Below are 22,869 nucleotides of genomic sequence, written 5' to 3' on the forward strand. Positions count from 1 at the left end.
GCTTTTTTTTTTTTTTTTTTTTTTTGCCCTCCTCCCTCTTTTCTCCACACGGCGCCTCCATTATTGTAGGCTTTAGCTCCATTGCTCTGCCTTAATTGTTTCCTGAAGTTTGCCGGGTTGTTTTTGAGAAAGGAAAAAAGCAAAAAAAAAAAAAAAAAAAGGGAGGGGGGGGGGACGCAGGCAGGCTAGCGGCCGCTTCAAGACACAAAAGGCGCCCCGCAAAATGACACATGTCGGGGGGGGGAGGCGAAGCGAGCGGCGCTGTGAGTGGGAGGAGGTCACGGGGAGGGGAAATGAGCGCGGAGGAGAGATCTCTGGCGGAGGGAGGCGAGTCAGGTGCGTGCGTTATTGGAGAAAGGGAGATAGTTAGGCCTCATTGCTTCCCTGGCAGCCCGTCCTCCCGAGATTAGTCCATAAACATCGCGCGTCTGTGGGCAGCTGCGGCGCGCTCGGCCCGAGTCCACCGCCTTAATGCTGACCGCCTCCCTCCGCCGCCGCGTCTCCGCTGACTCTGCCGTCGCAGTATTTACAGATGCACAACTCCGCAATTAAACAAGCCTCTCCTCCGTGACCCCGAAACTGGAATTAAAACAATTAATTACATTTAACCCATACCGGGGTATAATTATCAGAGCGCAGCTGCCGAGCTAATTCATCCGCACTCTTTAGCTTCTCCTTTTCCTCACCTTCCTTTAACTTCGCGGCTAATTTTAGAGGCAGGAACGGGGAGATATTGGTGTGAAACTCCCTGGGAGAGAAATGCACAAGGCTCTGTCGGTAATTAGGTTGAGCCACTTCTTGCCATTGTTAACATCCTGCTTTAATACGTGAAGGACCCCTTCTTGACCCTCTTAGGCGTCTTCATTTCTACATGATGTCTCTCTTTCCTTCCCGCTTTTTTTCTTCTTTTCTTTTTTTTTTTTAATCACAGACTCTCTCTTTGTGTCTCCCCGCGTCCTCCCCGTTTTCTTTCTCTCACTTGTCTCCTTGGCCTTTCACACAAACCTATTTTTTTTTTTTTTTTTTTCATTTCACGCTCCCTCCACCCATCCATCCATCCTTTCCTCGCCCCCGCTCTCCCTAACCGACTGCGCCGGCTGGTGTATTTTTGGCCGCGTTGTGCTCTGGAAATAGGCTTTTCGTGGATGGCAAGGTCGCCGGCTTAATTAAGAATGGCGAGAGGGAGTCAGAAGTTCACTTCCTCGCTCTTTCCTCCCCTCCATTCATCCTTCGACGTGACCGCAGGACGGACCTGCGGAGCGAGCGTGCGGTAGTCACGAGCCGTTACAGTTTCCCGCTGCCGAGAATCACAATTCGGGTCAATCCTGTTGAGGAGATGAAAAAAGATTCGCGTCTGTCTTTTTTTTTTCATACTTTGCAATGATAATGACATTATCAATATGAATAATGCAATGTCTGCCGTGACCCCTTTTTTTCCCACCCTTTTCAATAACCCAGTGATTTCCACGCCGCCGCAGAAGCGTAATGTTCGCTCTGTTGCGAGAACGTGATAATCCGAGATGTTCTCAGACTTTTCCCGGCTACTTCTGATAGCGGTACCATTCTGTCCTCGCCTCTTCAGCGGCGCTAATATTCAGGTTCTCTTTATTTTGTCCCCCTCCGTCCGTCTCTCTCTCACATTTACAATGACCCACTACTTTAATTGCCATTGTCAGGGGAGTTTGCAAAGAGGGTCACGAAGTCTCCAGTTTGGCATCCTCCTTATTTGGATGCCTCCTCTCGAGCTTCTGGAGGGAAAAAAAACAAAAAAACACGCGGGTAATGAAACGCAACCAAATCCCACTTTGCCCGAGCGGCTTCCCGTGCCTCGCTACAGTCCCCGGCACGGCGCTCGTACGCGCGCGCGTCTCTTTTTTGAAATAGTCGAGAAGTTTGTTTCCAGCTCGGTTTCGCGGCTCCTCCGCCCTAACACCCACATGGCCGCGGTCGGGGTGGTGCCACCTCATTTCGGTTCCTCCTTTCGCGGGGCGTCTCCAATCTCGAGTCATTTCAAAACGCATGGCGGGACGTTGCTGTTCGTATTCCCGCCGATGCGTTTTGATCCAAATGCCTCTAGTCCGAGGGCCCCGTGCCATTCGTCAAAGTTATTGCTCGGCAAAGGAACGGGGTAGCTGTTCCTGCAAACAAATCCGACGGCGCGCTGATGGGATGTGGCTCTAGTTTGATGAGGATGTCTGTCGGTGCCGTTTCAAATTGAATTCAATCCCCGCCGACGGTAATACAACTCAGAATTACACGTCTATTGATGCAAACAAAGCTCTGGAAAACAGCAATTGCGGGTCCGCGGACGCAGATAATAGGAATAAGCAAGAATTCAATAACATTATTAGCATGCACGAAGCTGCGTGCACTTGTGTTTATTTACCTATTTAGCGTGTGTTTTTGGGCGGCGTGCTTCATCTGTCTGTTTATTTGTCTCCCCCCCCCCGTTTAGGAGATGTACTCCAAAGGCATGATCCTGGCCACCGCCATCAGGCAGGTGCGAGGACTGGGCGACAACAAGTTTGAGGTTGTCACCTCCCTCCGGACTTTCATATTCCGGGCTGACAGAGAAGGTACGGCGAGCGCACTCTTCCCTCTTTTGTTCTGCATTTCGCAGCCATCTATCAGAAACTCATTCCGTTCTTCGCTGCTTGTCAGTCTGCCTCTGTCACTCTGACCGTCTCGTTCCCCGTCTAGCCTTGTTTTTCTCCTGTTTCACAGCCTCTCCCTGTCCTTCGCCTCCCTTTCTGTTTCTTTCCCTCCCTCGCTCATTCCTGCCTCTCTACCTAAATGCCCCTGTGCCGTGCCGCTTCTTTCTTTCTCTCATCCGTTACCGTTTTAAAGAACATTTACGCTTGCATTAGATGAACCTAGCATTTACATAACTCAAAATGATTTTGTAAAATATGTTCCTTTCAAAGATTGTGATCTGTTTCATGTCTGTGGTGTTTAGCCCAGCCTAGCAGAGACACTGAAGAGAGGCTGGCTTCTCCAGTCGTGGTCAAAGAGGTGGTGCCGAGGTGGGAAGGTTGGGTCAAGGCAGCCGACCAGCGACACATAAAGACTTAAAGTTGTGCATAATTAGGGGTGTGGCCTCTCAGATGAATTGTCATAGGTGGTAAAAGCAGCTATGGTCACCCATCTGTATGGGTGAGGCTGTAAACATGTTTATGTTTGCTTTCAAGTTTTAACATCGGCGAGGTTTTGTAGCCAGCCTCAAGTGGCCATTTAAGGAACTGCATCTTTTATATGCTTTAGAACAGGGGTCTTCAATGTGTTTCAGGCTAAGGAGCCCAAACATGATGGGTTTAAGTAGAGACCTCCTACCTACTATATGTGTTCTATATTAAACTCAGCCTAGTGCTATTTATATATATATGTGTGTGTGTGTGTGTGTGTGTGTGTGTGTATAGTTAGAACTTAACTGTCAATCAAAACTTCTAAAAGCACTTTCCATACATGGAAGTGTAATTGATTCCCCTTTCTTGTGAGCCTAAGGCAGCTTCTAGAAAAGAATACATCTCACACCTCTCAAGCTCAATAGTTAACAATTTATACGTCCATATGTGGTAATGATGTGATGTGTTATATGACTAGTCTGTGCAGTGTCATTCTAATCGGTGGCGTGTGGGTATGTCTGGCCTTTCTTCCTGGCTTAGCAGACAAACTGGTCTGGCTCTTTAAATAAAGCACCTACAGGACTCATTGGCAAAATTTAATTTAGTCTTAGATATGTACTTATGTGGTGAGTTAAAATAAAAACCTGAACACGGATACGTAATATTTCTAATCTTATTTCACGTTTGGGGAAAAAAAGAGCAGACATACGTGTGAAATAAAATGTTATTCCTTTTAGTGTGCAGTGAATACATGTGCATATTACGCTGTGAAACGTGAAGTTCAAGGGAAGCTCAGCGGCAGCGATGACTTCATTTCCCCGTTGAGCCCGTGCTCGAAACGCCGGAGCCGAAACCCCTCGGAAAAAGTGTCCTTTTAATAATCAGCTTTCCCCTTTCTTGTCTTCATTCCGCCGCCTGAAAGAAAACCGGAGGAAGAGTTGTCTCTTCTTATCGTCTTTCAGGTGGAGGCTTCGTCCGTGTCGGCCTTAATGAGAGGGGAAAGAGACACTTTCCGCTGCTCACCTCCCGCCTGCTTGATGGCAGTCTATTAGGCGGCTCGGGTCAAACAGCTCGTTCGCTAATCGAGGGTCCGTTTCTCGGGTCAGATCCGGCCGCCCTTTGATTTCGACAGAAAGCGTGCGATTGAAAGCCTCGCGCCGTCGCGGCGTCGGGGACCTTGGGCTGACTGCGTGGCTCGGCGCGAATGTGTGAGAACGGAAAGAGCCGAAAGATCTCGATCGATCGAGACCTCAGTGCGAGTTATTGACATATTGGCATTTGTTGGGCAAGGAATAGAAACGTCAATATCTGACACGCTCATCATTGCTATCGAGCAACAGCTTATTGCTCTTTATCGGCTCGACAACGGTGTTGTGCTTTTTGCTTTTAGAAACACCAGTTCATACTGTAGGTGTCAGGAGTTGTTCCCGAGATCTAGTTGCTGTTGAGGGGAAGTTTTACCATCTACAACTAGCAACATGTACAAATGTACCAGAAAGCAGAACCCATCTGTTCTGAGTGTCAGACGGTTATTAGTTGAATTTAAAAACTCAGTGTCAGCAAATATTTGCCTCTTAAGGGGAGATTATTTCCCCTTTTGTGCTTTCCCACTAAAAGGCATACAAAGCATTTGGGAGGCGTGTGTGGATAATTATTGAAGAAGGCCATTGCTTTAGAAAAAGAATGAATTTCAGGGCACTTCGCTCTTTGAGCCAGCTTCCATAACCGAGGGTGAGACGGCCAAGGCCCCGGTCTTGGTCTGCTCCCCGATCCACAATGCACCAGAACCTTCATGCCCCTCCTGCAGGTGGTGGGCCCACAGGGAGGCGAGCCCCGTGTCTTTAGTTCAGAATGTGCACTGATGGACCCAATGGGCGAAGGCCTGGCCGCCAGGTGTTCGCCCACGAGCCACAACCCCAGTGGCTCCAGGATGGGGAGGTCCCGGTAACCCCCCCAGGCCAGGTACACCAACTCTTGATGGTATCCTTCATTCAGGGTCTTCTGAACCACCCTTTGTCCAGGGCCAATCTGAATGAGGAGGTAAAATGCCCCGGACAGCGTAGCCCCTAGTGTCATTAGGGCAGTCAGACGGATGAACACATGTTTAAGCATTTTAGCATCTTTCAGCAAATTGTTTTGTTGTATTTTTCTATTTTTAGTTTTTAGAGTGCAGCTTTACCATTTTAGTTGAGTTCCGGTGTTCCTTTGATGATTAACTTTCTGTACGAACGTCAGCCTTCCAGATGAACATATTGAAGCATTTATAAGACAAATGCACTGATTATTTCTCTTGAGTTGTTAGCCATCAAAGTAGGGCAAGAAGAAGGGCTAGTGCTTGTTTGTCTCGCTGCCGCTTCGACTCCTGGAAGCCTTAGTCCATGCAGTGTGCCGCGGACCACATGACGTGTGATTGTTCTGCGCGTGATGCCTCCAGCAAGTATCTTTCATGCTAGCTAACTAGCTAGCTCAGCAAACCGACAGGGCGGCTGCCTGGATGTATCTATTGTAGATGTGGCTGGTTAGCCGTCCCCGTCCCATCCCGCTGAAGAAGAGGACTCGGGGCGTAATTTGGACAAGAAAGGACATCAGTACTGACACGCTGTACTTGTGGAAACTCCAATAAATCAGGCCGTTCTGCGCACACGGAGGGAGGCGTCGTGTGGACGGTGGAGTGGGCTGTGCAAAGCCTTGCGTAGTTTCGTCTGTGGCGTTGTCAAACAAACATTAGTATTGAATCTTTTTCTTTTTGATACAATAAAAAAAAATTACATTACAACCAACAAGCAGCCTTTCAAACTTTCTTTTTCTTTTTATCAGACTGCGCAGCAACGATTCTTCCTCTCAGCACATCATCATATCGACGACTACCTGATTTCTTTTTTTTTTTTTTTTTTTTTGCTCCGTTTATGAGTCGAGGGTCGTCCGCGGCATCATTCATCACACTGTCTCCCGGCTGATCGTCATACGTCACACTCAGCCAACCTGACAAGGGCTGGGGGGGGGAGGTGCCGTCTGATTCGGAGGCGGCCTCCGACCGCTCGGAGGCGGCGGGAAGCCTTTCGCAGAGGTGGCGGGAGAGGAGGCGCTGAGAAAAAAGAGACGATGGGGAGGAGGGGGGGAGGAGGGGGAAGAAGGAGGAGAAAACTTGGCCTCATCACCTCATGCATCTTTAAACAGGCCCGCTCGCCTTGTGGCGGGGAGTCATCAATCTTTGGGGAAGCGCACGAGGAAGAGGGAGACATGAGGAGACAGAGGGAAGGAGGAGAGGAGTAGGTTAGTGAAGTGGAGTTAAGGAGGTGCCTGGGCTGATGCGGGCGGGGCGCGGAAATGATGGAGTGATGGTCGGAGGAGTGCGCGAGAGTGTTAAAGGCATCCGTGGAGGGAGCGGGGGATAGGAGCAACAAGCGGGGGTGGGGAGGGGTGGGCGGGGTAGCAGAAGTGGATGGAGCGAAGGAGGCAGACACGCAATCTCGGTGCGAAAAAGCAACGGAGAGGTAAAGGCAGAGACGGCAGGAGAGATGAAAAGGGCAGAGTGAAGATGGAGAGAGGGAAAAAGTGTGTGTGGGGTGTGGGGGGGTGGGGGGGAGAAGTGAGTGAATAATTGAAGGCCACCGGAGAGAGTGTGCACACAGCTGTCGGCTGATTCCCCACTTGGTCCGCAGGTGGCCTCTTCCCTCAGGTACTGTCAGCTTGAGAGTGGGAAGATGGAAGGAGGAAGGAAGGCGGGCGGGCGGGCGGGCGGGCGGGGGGGAGAAGAAGAAGAGAGGGAGAGAGGGTGACGCGGAGAGCGGTGGCAGCGGCGCGGGGAGAAGAAAGCGAGAGGAAGGGAGAGTCTGGCAGGAAGAGACGCGGAAGGAGAGTGATGGAAACCAGACAGGACAGGGAGGCAGAGCGCCGGAGAGGTGTGGAGGAGCTGCAGACGAATGCGCTACAAGACAGAAGATGGGATTTATTGTGTAAAATAAAAAAAAAGATAAATAAATAAAAAAAAAAAAGAGGGGGGAGCGCTGATGATTTGTATTCTGATGCTCTGGCAATTGCCTTTCCACAGGCCTGCTCCTAACACATGTTGGTTTTGTTTGAGATGACAGGAAAGAGTGTTAGAGAGTTGTAGACAATGAGGGAGGAAGAGCAGCAACATGTTTGGGAGCAGGGAAGAGACAAAGTGGTGGCAGATTTATAAACTCGAGTGGACTTGCAGTGGGACTGGAGTTGTACATGCTGTAGTACATATTCCCCTTCACGTTATTTTATATTTCACACTGGTTTGTTTTAGCTGTGCTATTTTTTTTGTGTGTGTGTGTGTCCAATGCACACGCTCTCTTTTAGCTCCGTTTTTGGTCTCTACCAGCTGCCTTGGGGAATGGCTCGCTAAACTTTAGGTGCTAATCTTGATTTAGCTATATATATATATATATTTTAGCTTTTTTTTTCTAAATATGACCTGCTCTTTTAAGTGAAAATGGCGCAAATGGTTTATTACAAAAATATATTTGAGGCTGCTTGGAAGACGATGCCATAAAACAGTTAGCAACCAGCAGAACGCGTTAGCAAACAGCTGCCTTCTTCTTACTTCCAGCTAGCATGAGGTCGTGCTTAGCAGTGGGTTGAGTTCTTACTCTGTTGCCTCATCGTGACACATTTCAATCATAGTTATGAAGGTAAAAAATAGCATGAACGGATGTTTGAAGCTTTACAATCAATTTGCAAATCAGCGTGGTACTTGATATTTTCTTATGTAACCTCTGAGCTAGCACGTAGCTAGCGTCTAGCAATGAAACACTTCTCACATATAGATTCATATTTTAATGTTGCATAATTCCAAACGCTACATTAATAATTTTTTATCACTAACTTTTTCCTTTTTCTTTTTTCTGTACCTATTTATGCCCCGCGACATTTTAGAAATAACAAATGGCCATGCTCGGTTTAACAACCTACTTCCAAATTAGCTAAAAGACCTATTATCTATCTTTTTCTCTGTTGCAATTTCTTGTTATTACAACGGACATACACTCACTTGCCAGGTCATTAGGTATAATAGGGAAAGCGAATGCATTCTAATAGCGCGGTGTAAATCTTCACACGAGTTACTGTTTTCAGCATTTGTTTGAAATAACGAAAGTTGTCGCTTTAACTCTTTTCACTTTGTGGCACCGTTGAATCATATTGTGTTGTATGGACGGGTTTCTATTATTTTGGCAACCCCGTTTTAGTGAGTTCACCACCACAAACCTCACCATCCCCCAGAATGATCATACAGTTGAATCACCACCTTTCTCAAACGGTCATGAAGGGATAGTTCAGTGCAGGGCTGTTTTATCAGAACGCATGTGTTTCCTGCAGTGTATACGCAGGTATTGTTGTTGTACCTGCTGTGAGCTCAAATTGTCTGAAGATGCTGTTCATGCCGACTATATAATAATCAATGTCAAACATCTAAAGTGTGTTGGGGGTTAGATGATTGAAGTGAGAAAAATGGCCACTATACCTCTGCTTTGTATATTTTCTTTTTTTCCCTTTTCCATTTTTTTTTTTTTTATTCCTGTTGATGGAGGCCATGTGGGCGGCTTCTAAGATCTCCACTGAGCGCGCTGAGTGGACCTGGCTCTCATCTCGTCCACTCTCAGCGAGGATTATCTGCCTCTTCTCCTCGCCTCTCCTCGCAGAGTGGGGCAGTCTTTCAAATAGACGGCCACGCGCGCACACGTCCCTTAACGAGCGGCTGAGTGGCGTGCTTTTTTCGTACGTGCACTGTTAAAAATAGTTTCGGCGGCCGCGTCGCGGAGCTCCACGTGCGGGCGAATGAAAACATACGTTCAGCCGTATGCGAAATGCGTCCGTTCGTATGGGTGCGACACCGTCGCTGCCGTTTCTTTGAAGTTTCTCTCGATCCTCCTGCGCCGAGATTGACAGCTTGGGCGAATGGGAGAGAGGAAGGAGGCCCTGAATAAATGAACAGGCAAATAAGTGCGCGCAGGACAGGTAATGGAACTCAGAAAGCAGGGTGGGAACCGAACAGTAAAGGCTAGTGATGTAAAGAGGAGTCAATAATTGAGTAGGTTATTCATTATTGATACGGGCTCTTTGTGAATTCATAAGAACCTGAGAAGGGTTGGCCAGAGCAGAGCTGAGTTCGGGACCAGACTGCGCATACTTTTTGGGAGCTCAGGGGGAGCTTTAGTGTCTCGGAGAAGGAGGCTGAGAGGTGAGGAGCTTTCTTCCAGAAGCGGAGCCGAGAAGTGGAAGGTCAAAGAGAGACACGGCCACTTGGGGTGAAAGAGGGTGTGAAGGTCGCAGTCGAGAAGATAATTAAGGACAATTGACACCGATGACAGGTTGACAGGAGCCGAAAAATGATTGACAGGTCGCCGAGAATGCCCCTGTCCCTTTGTCAGTCTGAGGCGAGAGAGTGTTGACACTTGGGCAGGTCGCCTCGAGGGCCACAGGATTCAGGCTCACAGCTGAATCTATCAAGACAAGACAGGGCAGGCGAAAATGAAAGTCAGGGTTTTGTATTTTAAATATTACAGGTAACACATGCATGTGTGAACGTGTTTAACACGAACTACGAACTGATGTTGAAGTTTGTGTGTCTATGACAATATGAGGAGCTTAATGAATGTGTCTCAATAAACCCTAATTAGCCCTGGATCAGTGATTTTTAACTACCATTGCTGGCATTGATGCTAACTACTACCTCTGGCTATACTGCGTTATTTGGTAGATTAACACTCCCACTATCAGTAGAGTGGCAAGAAAAAAGAAAGTGTTTTGTGTCATTTGTGAGCATATGCATACTTAGACACTATACCAGGGGTGTCAAACTCATTTTAGTTCAGGGGCCACATACAGCCCAATTTGACCTCAAGGGGGCCGGGCCTGTTACCCAATAGCTTATTAGCTGGTAAATAACGACAACACCAAATGTTTCCCTTTACTTTAGTGCAAAAAAGTACAGCTACGTGTAATGAACAACTGTGAAATTTCTTATTTTGTCAAAAAATTTCAGCTAATATCTTCAGTGTAATTTTTGCAAATTCATCCCACGGACCAGATTGGACCCTCTGGCGGGCCGGTTTTGGCCCCTGGGCCTTATGTTTGACACCCCTGCCCTATACCCTATAGAACCCTTCAAGCCCTACGTCACTGTGACGTCACAATGTTAACTTATGGGTTAGAATAAATTGTGACTTTTTAGGGGATTGTTGTTACATGTTAATGCTAATGCTAACTGCTAGGCCTCACATGATAAAGACAGACAAGACTTCAGCTCAGAGTGTATTGTGAGTGTATTATTCTAAATATGTGTGTATATATATATATATTCTCTAAAATATGCGTTTTCCTTGTCCATTCTTGCCCAAACAGTCTGAACAGACAGACTGAGTTATGCTAGCTGCTGTTTACAGGCTGCAGTATTTGAGATGTTTTGCATCCATTTAAGCCCCGCCCCTCAAAAAACGTCACATTGTTTACAAACCGTGAAGGGGTCTTTAGCATCTGTACTGGCCAAAATTCCACTGACAGAACAGTTCTGCAGAGAACAGAAGAGAACCAAATAGAGACCTAACCACAATAATATGAAAATGTGTATCATTAAAAACTTTTATGGATTATACTTCCAAATTTATATGAGCCTCCAAGTGAAATTTTGTGAAGCTCCCGTGTTTTACTCCCCATTACAATTATTCTTTTTTATTCTCCCGTAGACTTTCTTTCGTCCTTCACATTACAGCAGTTATTTAGACCAGTTTCTGACAAATAATCCTGGGAACTTTGCTCTTTCTTCTTGAGTTGATCTGATCTGATCTGAACACTTGCCTAAACCGAGCAGGCAATAATGTCCACACTGGCCAGAAAAAAAATGTTATTGTTTCTTTTTGTTTAGTTAAAGACTTGCCGCAACTTGTTGCAACATATTTTACACGACCGCTATAAGGGAAGTGGATGAAATATGCGATCAGTTGTCAGTGACGGAAACATGCTTTATTCTCTGTTCTACAGAAGGTTGTGGGCTAAATATGTCTGTCTTAGTCATCCAGCGAGCCTCCTCCTTCACCAGTACATGATGTTCCTCGTCGGAGCTTTGTTCAATCTGACACACTTGGAGGACGACACTCAATCCCTACCAGCTCCAGGCTCAAATAGCAAAGTAAAAAAAAAAAAAAGCCATTTTTCCGCCCATCCACAAGATCAATAAAGTATAACAAGAACAATTATTCCGTCTATTCTTAAATTGCCATGCCTCAGCGACATAAATTGTTAATGCGCGACAAACATTTCTTCCTGCTTCATAAGCCCCACATCACTAATTGTTCAATTAACGCGGTGCCATAATTTGTTTGGAGCCTTTTTTTTTTTTTTGTTTTCTTTTAGCAACAAAAAAAAAAAAAAAAAAGATATAATAAGCATATACGCAAACAGAGAAGTAATTACGCAGAGTAAAGACTTCTGCTCTGTACTCCGGCCGTTTGAGTTAAACACATTAGAGCCACTTGGAAATAAAGCCGTCGAGTTCTGTGTTTGCGTATCGCTCGTGAGGCCCCGGCTGAAATTTTGGAAAACCCGAAAAAGACAGCGATGACACAACTGCTCTGAGAGCATCTGTCACTTTGAGAAAGCTGTCAATTTTGATTTTAGACAATGTGTTCATGGATGTGCTGTTTTCACTTTTCAAAAACTTTTCTTTTAAGGAAAAAAAAAAAAGATACCTCGTCTTTCTTTCCGGTGGTCCATCCAGACTGTTTGCATAGTTTTTCTTTCCTCTCTGTCTGTATTGAACAGTTACCAGAACAGTGGGTTCTGCTTTGGACCTGTGATGTGAGTCTGCGCGCGCCCGTGTGTTTACAATCCTTTGGTATTAGTTGTGTTTCCATTTTGCCGGCTTTGATAGCGCTCTGTCTTGGGCGGTGGGGGAGTGGGCTTTACAGCGCGAGGCTTCATGTCTTCTTTCAAGCCCGTTTGAAAAGTTGCAGAGGAAGATATCTGAGAGGCCTTTCGAGTGTACGTCGTTTGAATGTAAAACCCTGGATGGAACATGATGCATTGTGCTGCCTGTGAGCCATTTAGCCGAGCAAATAATCCGAGGGGGATTTACAGTAAGTTGGAGAATTCCGTGTCCTGCTCAAGGACAAATAGTTGCTGAAGACGCCGCAAACATGTTAGATGTGCCAGTAAAAACACAGTTAGCTGTTTGCTAAACCTCTCCCTTGAGTGGTAATGGCCTCTGAGATTTTGCATGGAACTGGACTTTCATTTTCAAAAACCACAAACGGCTAAACTTAAAACCTCATCCACATATCAAACGGTTTTCTTGTTGCCCGTCCCTCTCGTTATTGGGCGTACTAAGCTCTAGTAGCCCTCTTAAGCGTTTTCCAGCTGAAATGTTACCAAGTTTAAAGAGGTAGCACATGATAACATTGTTAGCGTATGGACACCGCTAGCCTATGTGACGGCTTACCTGTTTGTCTTTCGCAAGATAGACCGGGTGCAATTTGTAGATCCAACTTGCGCATTATGAATTTCCAAGAACTTACGCTTGCTTGCACTGCTGTGAATGTGAACAGAAATGACCTTTAATACCACTGCCATCCCATCGGGTTTCACCCGGTTTTCCAAGCCCGCTCTCAGGTTTAGTTTGGTGGCTAGAAGCACAACCATGGACGGTGTTGGCGTCATGGCGACTATATGTCAATGGCCAACTGGTTATCGCCTCAACTGCGTTGACCCGAGTTTGACATTGTACCTGCTCTGAGTCACCAACGTTTTTGTTATCTGTCATCGCTTGCGAATACTTATTAGCACATCCCTGCTGCTCTCTACATGCACATATGCCTCATTAAACTATGTATTCATCTGCGCTAACGGAAGTTGCTAATGCTAGCCAACTCAATACAGTGTTTGTGTATTATGTTAACCCGGACACATTGGCTTAATCATTTTCAACTTGGACGTCTTTTCTGTTCTAATGTTAAAAGTGAAAACACATAGTTTGGTGTAATAACGTAAGCTGGACAGACCATAACCCTGCCAACCAGTCTTCATGTATTATCACAGATCTAAGGTCCCTCTAAAGTGCAGGTCTTCAACAGGGGGTCCACAGCCCCTAAGAGGTCCGCAGAGGTACTGCAAGGGGGCCGCAAAATCTTTGGTTGATTAAACATTTTTTTATACATTTCCCTCTTCCCTCACAAATTTAAATTTCTTTAAATACACGTTAATGTGAATCCAACATAATTATATAGATGGAGGCAGCACTTCACTCGTTTAGCTTGATCCCATTAGTCAAATACTGAATAAAAAAAAATTATTTTAGGGTTTAGTTTAGGGTCCGTGGCCTGAAAAAAGTTGAAGACCCCGGTCTAAACAGTTTAAAGTCGGTTGTGTAACTGCAGGAACTACAGCCGACTGAAATTTGTCCTCAGCTGGAAATTGAAACTTTTCTTTTACAAATCTCTACTGCAGTGGTAAAAAAAGTTTTACAGGGTTAGCAGCAGTCAATAAGAGATCAGGGCTCAGCGAAGCGTTCACCATGAAACAAGACAGAGAGGAGGTAATACATCTTTCAAAACAAAGATAAACTCTTCTGTGTAATGTATTCACACCTTTCGGTGACTTTGTTCCGTTGTTTTGCAGCTACAGACAAGTGAGTGGATTCACAGAGCGGTGGCTGCTTCTCATTAAAAGCTTTTTTTTTTCTTTCTTTTTTTTTTTTTTTTTAATTTAAATCTCATATTTTAATTAGTTGTTGTCTTTGACTGAAATTACCGCCGCCACGTCTCTGCTTGAGGCTCGCAAATCAGAGGGAAGCGGCTATCTGTGTCTTTAGTTTTTCCACAGGCTAAGTTAATTTTCACCAATTGTCGCTGATCCTGTGTTTCAATTACTTTTCTTTGAGACTAGAGTTTTCTGTATCAGCATGCAGTGGAGGTTTAGAAGCTAAGGAGGCATTGGAACTTAGTAAAGAGCAAAAAAAAAGAAAAAAAAGAAAGATAAATTAACAGTGTAATTTAAAGAGGCCGTGATCTGTCTCTGTCTTGTTCTTTTCCTGACTCCTTTCCCTCTTGTGTCACCTCTTCCGCACGCTCGCGCACACACCATCTGCTGCTCTTTTCCCCCGGTTTCTGTCTCTCACTCGTGCACCTGTCCACAGGGGAGCGCCAGGAGTGGATGGAAACTCTTCAGACGGCCACGCGCCCCCCCGCCTGCGGCTCCCAGAAGCGCTCCAACAGCCTCACCCACCCCTCCTCCACAAACAAGCGAGGCTTGCTGGAGCTCCGCGGTTACAAAGGCAGAGTGCTGGTGTCCCTGGCGGGGAGTAAAGTCAGGCTCTGCAAAACAGAACAGGTACTTCCAGCACCGCCGGGACTTCCTCTCTACAGAATGACAGCTTCCTGTATGAAAAGGGAAGATGATAACCGCAGCCCGTTTGAAGCGGGGGTGGCAGAAACGGAGGTGTTCATGAATATGTAATGCAGAAAGTAAATATATATGTGTGAAAGAGCTTCGGGGTATAGTCCAATACTTTGCGCTCTTGGTGGAAGCGCGTGCTAGCAGACACAATTGACTGAAGTAGACCAGAATATCAATTACAGCCAGATCAGTCTGGAGAACAGGGGGGTGAAAGAAGAAAAGCAGTTTGTAGTTAGCCCTTTAGTGCGGTATTTTTCAAATTACATTTACTTAGCAGACACAGATCAGCCACAAGATTAAAACCACTGACAGGTAAGATTAATGACAAATTAATGACAAATTAATGACAAATTAATGACAATTAATGACATTGACCATCTTTTGACATCACATGTACCACCCGCCTAGACCAGACCAGGCACCCCCACCCTATAGCAATGACCTGCTGGCCTCCAAATTCACTATTGGAGATTGGCCGATACATCGGGCCGATATTTCCTGCTTTTACTTTATCGGCCAATACGCGGGTACGTTTGCCGATACCTGTATATAATATTATTTTATTTTATTTTATTTTATTTGTTCTCCCTGGCAAGACTTGAAGACAGGCACATCTACAGGCAGCCCTGTGCTTCTCGAGTCGCTGCAGACCCGTGCAGCCCATACATTACCCCTCCCCCCCACTAGCAGAGTGCATGCAGCTTGAAGCTGGAAAATGCTAATACTCATAGATGTGTCCAGAACCTTTAAAAATAAAATGTTTTTCTTTTGGGTTATTTTTATATATATATAAAAAAAGGTTACCAAACCAAGATCTATTTACTTTATCACTCAGCACCAACAAATCGGAGTCATTACAACAGCCCTAGCTTTTACTGTTGTTGTTGAGTTTGCCGAACTAATAGTGCGGGTTGTCAATCAACCACTGTCCACAGTTTAGCTTGAAGCTGTTGTGCTGTTGTTAAGCTGTGGGGGGAGGGGTTATGTTTTCAGTTAAATCGGCAGCATGTATCGGTCATGGGCCAATGCTAGTGTAAAAAAAAAATAAAAAATTGGTATTGGTATCTGCCCTAAAAAAATCTATATCGGTCAATCTCTAGATCCCAAACTGATCAAGTATCTGTGGGATGGCTTCTCTTTTCTACTTCTACTTCTACTATAGGATGAATGTCCATCCTCTGATGAGTCACAACTGTTTTGGAGGCACAAGAGAGACCTACACAATATTAGGAAGGTGGTCATAATGTTAAGCCTGATCAGTGCAAATGTAAATAAAATATAGAGCTTAAGTCTTTGTTTAAATATGACTTCAAAATAAAAGGGGCCCATGTGAAGATAAAAGTATTAAACCAGAAAGACCCCAACTACCATAGGCAGCCCAAGTTTTCTCACAGCATGATTTTGCAACATAAATACGTATATAGAACCGGATTTTTGCATAACTTTTCAAGAGCGACGCAAACTATGGCTCAACAGAGAGAGACACGTAGAGAGAGCGACGGGACCCATGTGCCGCCTGCTGAAATTCATGAAGTATTGATCATCCGTCCATAAGCAGGTGTGGCCGCTATTGACGGCTGTCAGCGTTCTGTTCTTGTGGGGACGCGAGCTGAGACCCGCACTCGTGTCTGCTGCAGCTGCACTTTCATCTGAGTGAATGCGAGCTGTCAGAGGCAGACAGGTGTCACAATGTTATTGGTTGAGTGTTATTAGTATGCGAGGATCCTCCAACTGCGGTGCCTCGTCCACTTGCGTCTTTATGCAAATGCTTGCTGCAGAACAGCAAGATGGGGAGAAGGAAGTCGCAAGTGATGGCAAAGAAATTAGAGGAATTGACACAATTCAAAAGTGACAGTTGTACTGGCTCAAGTTTGTCAAGGTCCAAAATATTTTCCTTTATTTCCATCACTAACTGTGAGACTGGGGGATGAAACATCCTGTTTGTGTGACCCTTAAACTGTTTAATTGTTTTTGTTAAGACCCATCATTACTGAAAAAATATATACGCAACGTGGTTGTTCTTTAATGAGCGAATATATCATAAGGAGAGTGAGTGAGAGAGAGAGGCAGCTGTTTTTTTTTGATGCACACTTTTTAGAAACCCCTTTTCACTGATTTATTTAGTTTTAGCCTAAAAACTTCACTAATTGGAGGAGCTAATTAAGCATTCATAAAACTATTCGCCGTCGCTATAAAATGTAAGTTTATATTTCAGTTGTGAGGAACTTTATTTAATCGCATGCACATATTTTGATTAGGACTTCTGAATGGTGGCTGCAAATCAGCGGTCACAAAAATAAAGAAAGTTTCAGTTTGTGTAAAAACTTTATCTTTACTCTGGTTGCTTCTGCCTATGAGCTGAAATCCAGACGCTCTCTTTCTGCAAATAGCAATTTCATTTCATTTCTTTAAAACTTTATATGACCTCTGGCCATGGTGTCATATATACTGTCAAATAAATCTAAAGCATCCTGGGAAAAGTTGCTCTTGTCTGGTTTTGCAGGATGAAAGATTAGAAACAGTGTCGCAACTTCTGAAAACCCTTTGCAGATTTTACTTCTCCTTCTGCTACGACGACAACTACTACTACTGCTGATTGAATGTTAATATTCGAGACTTATTCCAGATTATTGTTTGTAGCTATAAAGTCTGGAACTCCCAAGTGTCTTAGTATTAATCATCCCTGCCTACACAATAACACATTTTTCTCCTTGACCCCAGTTTTAATACATGCTGTACATTTAAAAATGTGTTGCTAATTTGTCGTTTAAGTACCCTTAGCTTATCAGTCTGGTATAGCTAGTCTGAATCTGCCAAAAAAAAAAAATCTGCTAGCTCAAGAATTGGCTAACTTCCTTTGTCTTTTGTAGTAAGTTGAAATACAGCCTTAGCATGGATGTGGTTTTTGAATTCATTTGACACGAGGAACGGCATGTGGAAAATTTAGAGGTGCCAAGCTAGCTGTTAATGCTAGAGAAAACTGTCTGGTCACTGTTTGCCAAGAAACACTTTTAGCATGTAGCTCACACGTGAAACAAATGCGTCGTCTTTACAGTGATGTATTGAAGCCAGCCATGCTAGCTGTTAACCCTGCTTCCAGTGTCTGGGCTGACCTGTAACCTGCTAATGGACACAGCTAGCTCTGTAGCCCCATACTTGATGTACACATAACACTTTATATGTTGTATTTTGAACTACACATCAGTATCAGGCCCAAAATTCAAGTGTTTTATTTAATTTTAATTTAATTGAATTTTTTGGGGCTAATTTTCCATCCAGTTAAATGCTTTTTCAAATTACATGTTTAGGTGATGTCTGCTTAGGCCATTTTAGCTAACCAATCAGCTGTTTGTTTGTTTTCTTTTTTACAGATGGTAGTAGTATGGCAGTAAAAAACAGTGCTTTCAATCACCGTTAGCCATAAATTGTTTACTTATAAGTAGAAGTTCACGGATAAATACTTTGCATGTGTTGGCATGTCCTTGTCATAAGGACAAAGGGACAAAAATAAAATGGAGTCCTTTAAGTCGCTAGCTCAGTTATGTGCGTAGAATAAATTGTCACTCTCTTTGTGATGAGCTTATATCTCCAGTTTGGCTGCGGAATAAAGGGAGATAAGTTTTTCTCTTACTCACAGTTTCACTTGAGCCCCTCTTATTTGATGTGAGTCCAATTAAGTCCTGATAGTCCCTGCTCATACCCGGCTTCTCTGTTCTCCTACTCCTGTCCCGCCAGCAAGATATCCTATCTAAGATGGAAGGATACCTTGCAGCAGTGATACTGTTTCTTAAAGTGCCTCCCGCGTATTTGCGTGCATATTTGATAACGCTACATGCATTCAACTCATTTCCCTCCCTCCTTGCCTCTCATTTTGTTTCGCTCGCTCGTCTAGTTTTGTTGTTTGCCTTTCATTATTTTCTTCATTAGAGTGAACAAACATCTTTGTTAGAATTCTCTTTTGGGTATCACTCCATGTCAGCACATTTCCACTTCCTTGATCTGAGACAGCGGGAGGAACGGGGTGGGGGCAGGGGGGGAGAGAGAATCGGGGAGAGAACAAATTAATTGTATTATTTCAGCTTACAGGCCTAAATCCCAGACATAAATGCAGGCGCAGTGGCGCTGCATTTGGAGGGGAGGAAAGCAGGCGGCAAATGAAAGACGGGAGAGAGAGCTAAGAGACAGGAACAAAAGAGATGGAAGTGGGAAGATGAAGTGAACGCAATGGAAAGACCAATTCGGCGCGGGGCTTGCATGAGTGAGAAACGAGCGTTGGTGGTTTGTAAGAAAAGGAGAGTGATGGGGAGCGAGCGCACGAGGAGGGAGGTAGACCGTTGCCCCGTTCAAGTTCAGCGGAGTGGAGTATTTAATCTAACATGATGAACGAGCTATTGGAAACATCATCCTCCCAGCTCCTCCTTCACCACCCCTACCCTATTTCTCACGGGCCGTAAGCCCTGTGATGGAGCTGTGTTTAAGGTCATTTAAACACCAAGGTAAAGAAAGTCAGTCAATACACAGAGCGTGTCACACACACCCTGAGAAGGATCTGCCTGCCACGGGCTGCATAGGCAAATTGGTACAAGCAGAGTAACTTGTCCCACGTCTTATCATCCCATACATCACTAGTGTTCTCAGGTTGGTTTTCACTCCAGCAGCTGACGGATGGATTGAGGGTTGGATGCTCATATTTCTTTCTATCATTTTCTCTGAAATCCGGATTCCCTACAGGTTGAACCCAGTTTTGCCGCCAGTGATCGTTCATTGAAGTCAAACCTTTACACTTGCAGTAGAGTCTTCTGTGGTGGAGACGGCACGACTGTTACCATCTCAACTATTCAACGGGACACCAGGGGTCATCGCGGTATTCACAAAGACAGCCAGACTGAGGATTTAATTAAGCTCCGCTTTAATTAAATCTCTTTGCTTTTCACAAGACTGTGAGGAATTTGCGAGGAATTCGTCTTTCATGAAGGCGCTCCTATTTTATTTCTTCCTCTCGTACCTGATGGAGCTAAAAGATAAATCGGCAAATACTCCCATTGTGCTGCTTTTTGTACTGAGTGCAGTTTGTATTTGCATATGTTTTCAGACAGAGCAACAACCTATAATCACCATGTTGGGTGGCTGCTTGCTACTGTTGCGTTCAGGGCTGTTTACCCTGTAAACATGGTCATAACAATTATGCCAGTCCCGATGTTTATAATGTGTATGATGTCCGCCCACTTATGGCTCATTTAGAGTGACACTAGTTGAACCTCCATCAGACCTCAGAGCCTATCAAGTTGGGGCTCAGCCAATTGTTTTTTCGTCAGCAGTTGAACTTGATTTCACTTAAATATCATTGACACAACTGGAAAAGTGAATCAGACAATAGACGGATGGTAATTAGTAGGTCATTATTTGATGTAGTTCTACTTTTTGGCAAGGAAATGTACGGGGCAATGTTGCAGATTGACAGCTGTCCTGAATCGGTGGGTTCAGAGAGAGACCTTGGTGGTCCAAACCATCACTGTCAGAAGTCTGCTCACGTCTATGACTCAAGCCCACATATCAATGCTTAGCTCGGCGTCCACGGGTGGTTATGTGTCAGCCAGTTGTATCAGTTATGGTCTCCACATGTAAACAAATTAGATTTTTGATCACTGGTGGATGTTCCTGGCTCTGGTTGTCTAGGTGACCCACTTGTAATTTTCCCACCCCAAATATTTTGGAGTGAAACAATCAGAACTTGCATGGTAGGCACCAAAGTTGATGGACTCTGCAACCCTAACCCTAGCCCTAGCCCTAGCCCATCGCCCTAACCCTAGCCCTAGCCCTTGTGTCTTGTTAGTCAAGTGTTTGAGACAAGAGACACTGATCGTTGAGATTAGTCCATATTGGTACCAGCCTACTCCGCCAACATAATTTGATAAACCCGTCACTCTTGAGAGACTCTTATGTCTTGAGCAATACTAACAACAGTGTTTTTATTTCTCTTATTTGCTGCGTTTTAGCAGTTGAGTGAGAAAAGACACCAAGGAACATGCTAAACCGTGAATATACCATTACTCTTCTACTCGAATGCAGGTTTTGTCAAAGGCAAACGGTAAAGTTGACCACATGACTGACACACCAACAGGGTGCCTTTTAGTGGCTGCTTGTTACGGTTTCAATCATGTCCTCTCACAGCTTTCAAAAATATTTTCACGATCTATATTTTTGCCTTAAGAGTCTATCGTAAAGTTGAAATTAAATGTCCACCCATCACTTTCCTTTTTTTTTTTTTCTTTTCCTGCATACATTCAACTGCCTTTTTCTGCTGCTATTTCATATCCTCTATCATCATCTATAGCTCTCGACTTCCTTGGCCTCTCTGTCTCACTGGCTGAAGTTTAAAATAATCAAAAGTCTTTTGTCTCCATTTAGTGTGCGCTCTTTTATGCTCACCTACTGCTCCGCGAGACGGTCTTACCCTGCATGCTTTTAGAGTAGCTTAAGTGGTTGAGTGGACATGGAATTGGAGACAGAAGTAGAGGCCGCCTCTATTTGTCTGGTTCCTGAAAGAGCAGCTTGGTGCTGAGAAGTGACTGACTCGCACAATACGAGGCTGGAAAGCTTTGAAAGAAATTATAATTGGATGCATGACTGGAATATTCAGAATGGCCTTTGCTCAGAACTTATGAGGTTAAGGTTATTCATTTTCGGCTCGGAAGAAATACTTTTTCTGTCATTAACTCACAAGGATTTTGTGTTTTGTCGAGACGAGTTGATTTTATTTTTTTTTTGTTTCTCTTTTGGTATGAGGACAAAAAGTAGCCAATAGTGAAGGCAGCTGCGCATGCGCATGAACGTGCGCCTTAGGGCCTTTCCCCGTCTCTCCCTATCAGCGCCATTATCGCCACCTACCCCTCGCTTGTAATTGGGCGAGTTATTTTTACCTCAAATGCCTTTCCTTCCTCTCGCCATCCCGCCTTCCCTCCATCCTTGGCGAATTAATTGGAGAGGGCAGCAGGCCACGGCACATATTGGGTAGGTAACGAGTGGCGAGGGCTGGACGGCCGCTAACACCCAACTCTCTAATTGGCTGCCTGAGAGGGATGAGGGTCATTAGGTATAGGTGACTGCTTTGCCCTCTCGCTACAGTCATACATTCAGACGGACTGGAATGCTCATGCATGAGTCTTCCGTCTCCAGACATCCCGTTGGTGTCAAACCAGTTGTCCGACAATGCATGTCAACCATTTGCGTTTGAGTCGCGTGTTGCCTTGAGATTCTCGGGCTGAGCTGAACGCACGGCGACAATGAGCTTTAAATGAGGTTGCCTTATACTCCGTCACCCACGCACTCTCATTATCGCATCGTGCGTCTTCAGACCTCGGAACGTACTTGAAAGACCAATGACTATATGTAGTCGTAATTGATAGGAGAGACATGTGAGCCGCCGCTGGCCCGAAGCCCTCGCACATCAAAAGTTTTAGCTCAATTAGGATCTGGTAATACGTTGAATCCGTTCCGCACATTGTCTATCACCGTCTCTCATGTCAGTCTCTTCCGAACCCCGTGAAGATGATTCATGGTTCCGCTGCTTTGTCCTTTGGCGTCGTGCGGAATTGGTAGGAAAGAAGAGTAATTGCGTATGTTTTTCATCGCAGCCCTCTAAATTAGTTTGAAGTAGGCTAATTGGGGATAATCGTGGCAAAAACGGAGATTTTGACAACATTAGCCCCAATTGAACCATCCCACACGAAGACTAAAAAGACCGGGCTGGAAATCCTGCCCCACACAAATATTGAAGCAACTTCCATCTTGCGTTGCAATCTGCAAAATTTGGCTGCTCTGAGAAATTTGTCGCTAATTATCCTGCGAGAGACATGCCAGCGCTCTCCTTCAAGTGCATAAACACATAATGTTTTCCGTTTTTTTTTTTTTTCTTTTTTCTTTTTTCACATCTCTAGACCGTGCGTTTCCCAAAAAAGCGCCTAATCAACAAAGATGGTGTCGATTCATTTTCCTCTTTGTTTGGTGTAATTACTGCAAATTGTTTTTCTGGTGAAGAACAGTTAGCGCGTGATTTATAGCTGGCACAGCGTGGCAGCGATTAGTGCTCCTCACTTTAAGCAGCATTTCGTCATCCGCTGTTTTTGAGGAGGACCGGCGTGGATGGTGTTTTGTTCCGGCGCGCATGTACATTTTGTTTCTGTCAACCGCTCAGCTGACCCCTCGCCCGCCTCACCCACTCTCGGCGAGGATTACCAAGAGGTTCTTTCACTTATACTTTCCTCCTCCTTTCCCTTCCTTTGTGTCCTTGCTCTCTTTGTCTCCGCCAAGCTTTGAGTCACATTTTTCGGCT

The 22,869-nt window shown here is 45.0% G+C and overlaps 1 protein-coding gene across 4 annotated transcripts in view; it reads left to right on the forward strand.

Moving 5' to 3' along the window:
* arap2 (ArfGAP with RhoGAP domain, ankyrin repeat and PH domain 2) overlaps positions 1 to 22,869 on the forward strand; it is a 130,612-nt gene that overhangs the window by 18,868 nt on the left and 88,875 nt on the right. For all 4 annotated transcript variants that reach the window (XM_047606624.1, XM_047606613.1, XM_047606641.1 and 1 more), the window contains 2 exons: positions 2,456 to 2,576; positions 14,278 to 14,471. In XM_047606624.1, coding sequence (XP_047462580.1) covers positions 2,456 to 2,576; positions 14,278 to 14,471 — 315 coding nt within the window. The remainder of the gene's footprint in view (positions 1 to 2,455; positions 2,577 to 14,277; positions 14,472 to 22,869) is intronic.

The sequence above is a fragment of the Mugil cephalus genome, chromosome 1 (assembly GCF_022458985.1).
Source record: "Mugil cephalus isolate CIBA_MC_2020 chromosome 1, CIBA_Mcephalus_1.1, whole genome shotgun sequence".
NCBI lineage: Eukaryota > Metazoa > Chordata > Actinopteri > Mugiliformes > Mugilidae > Mugil > Mugil cephalus.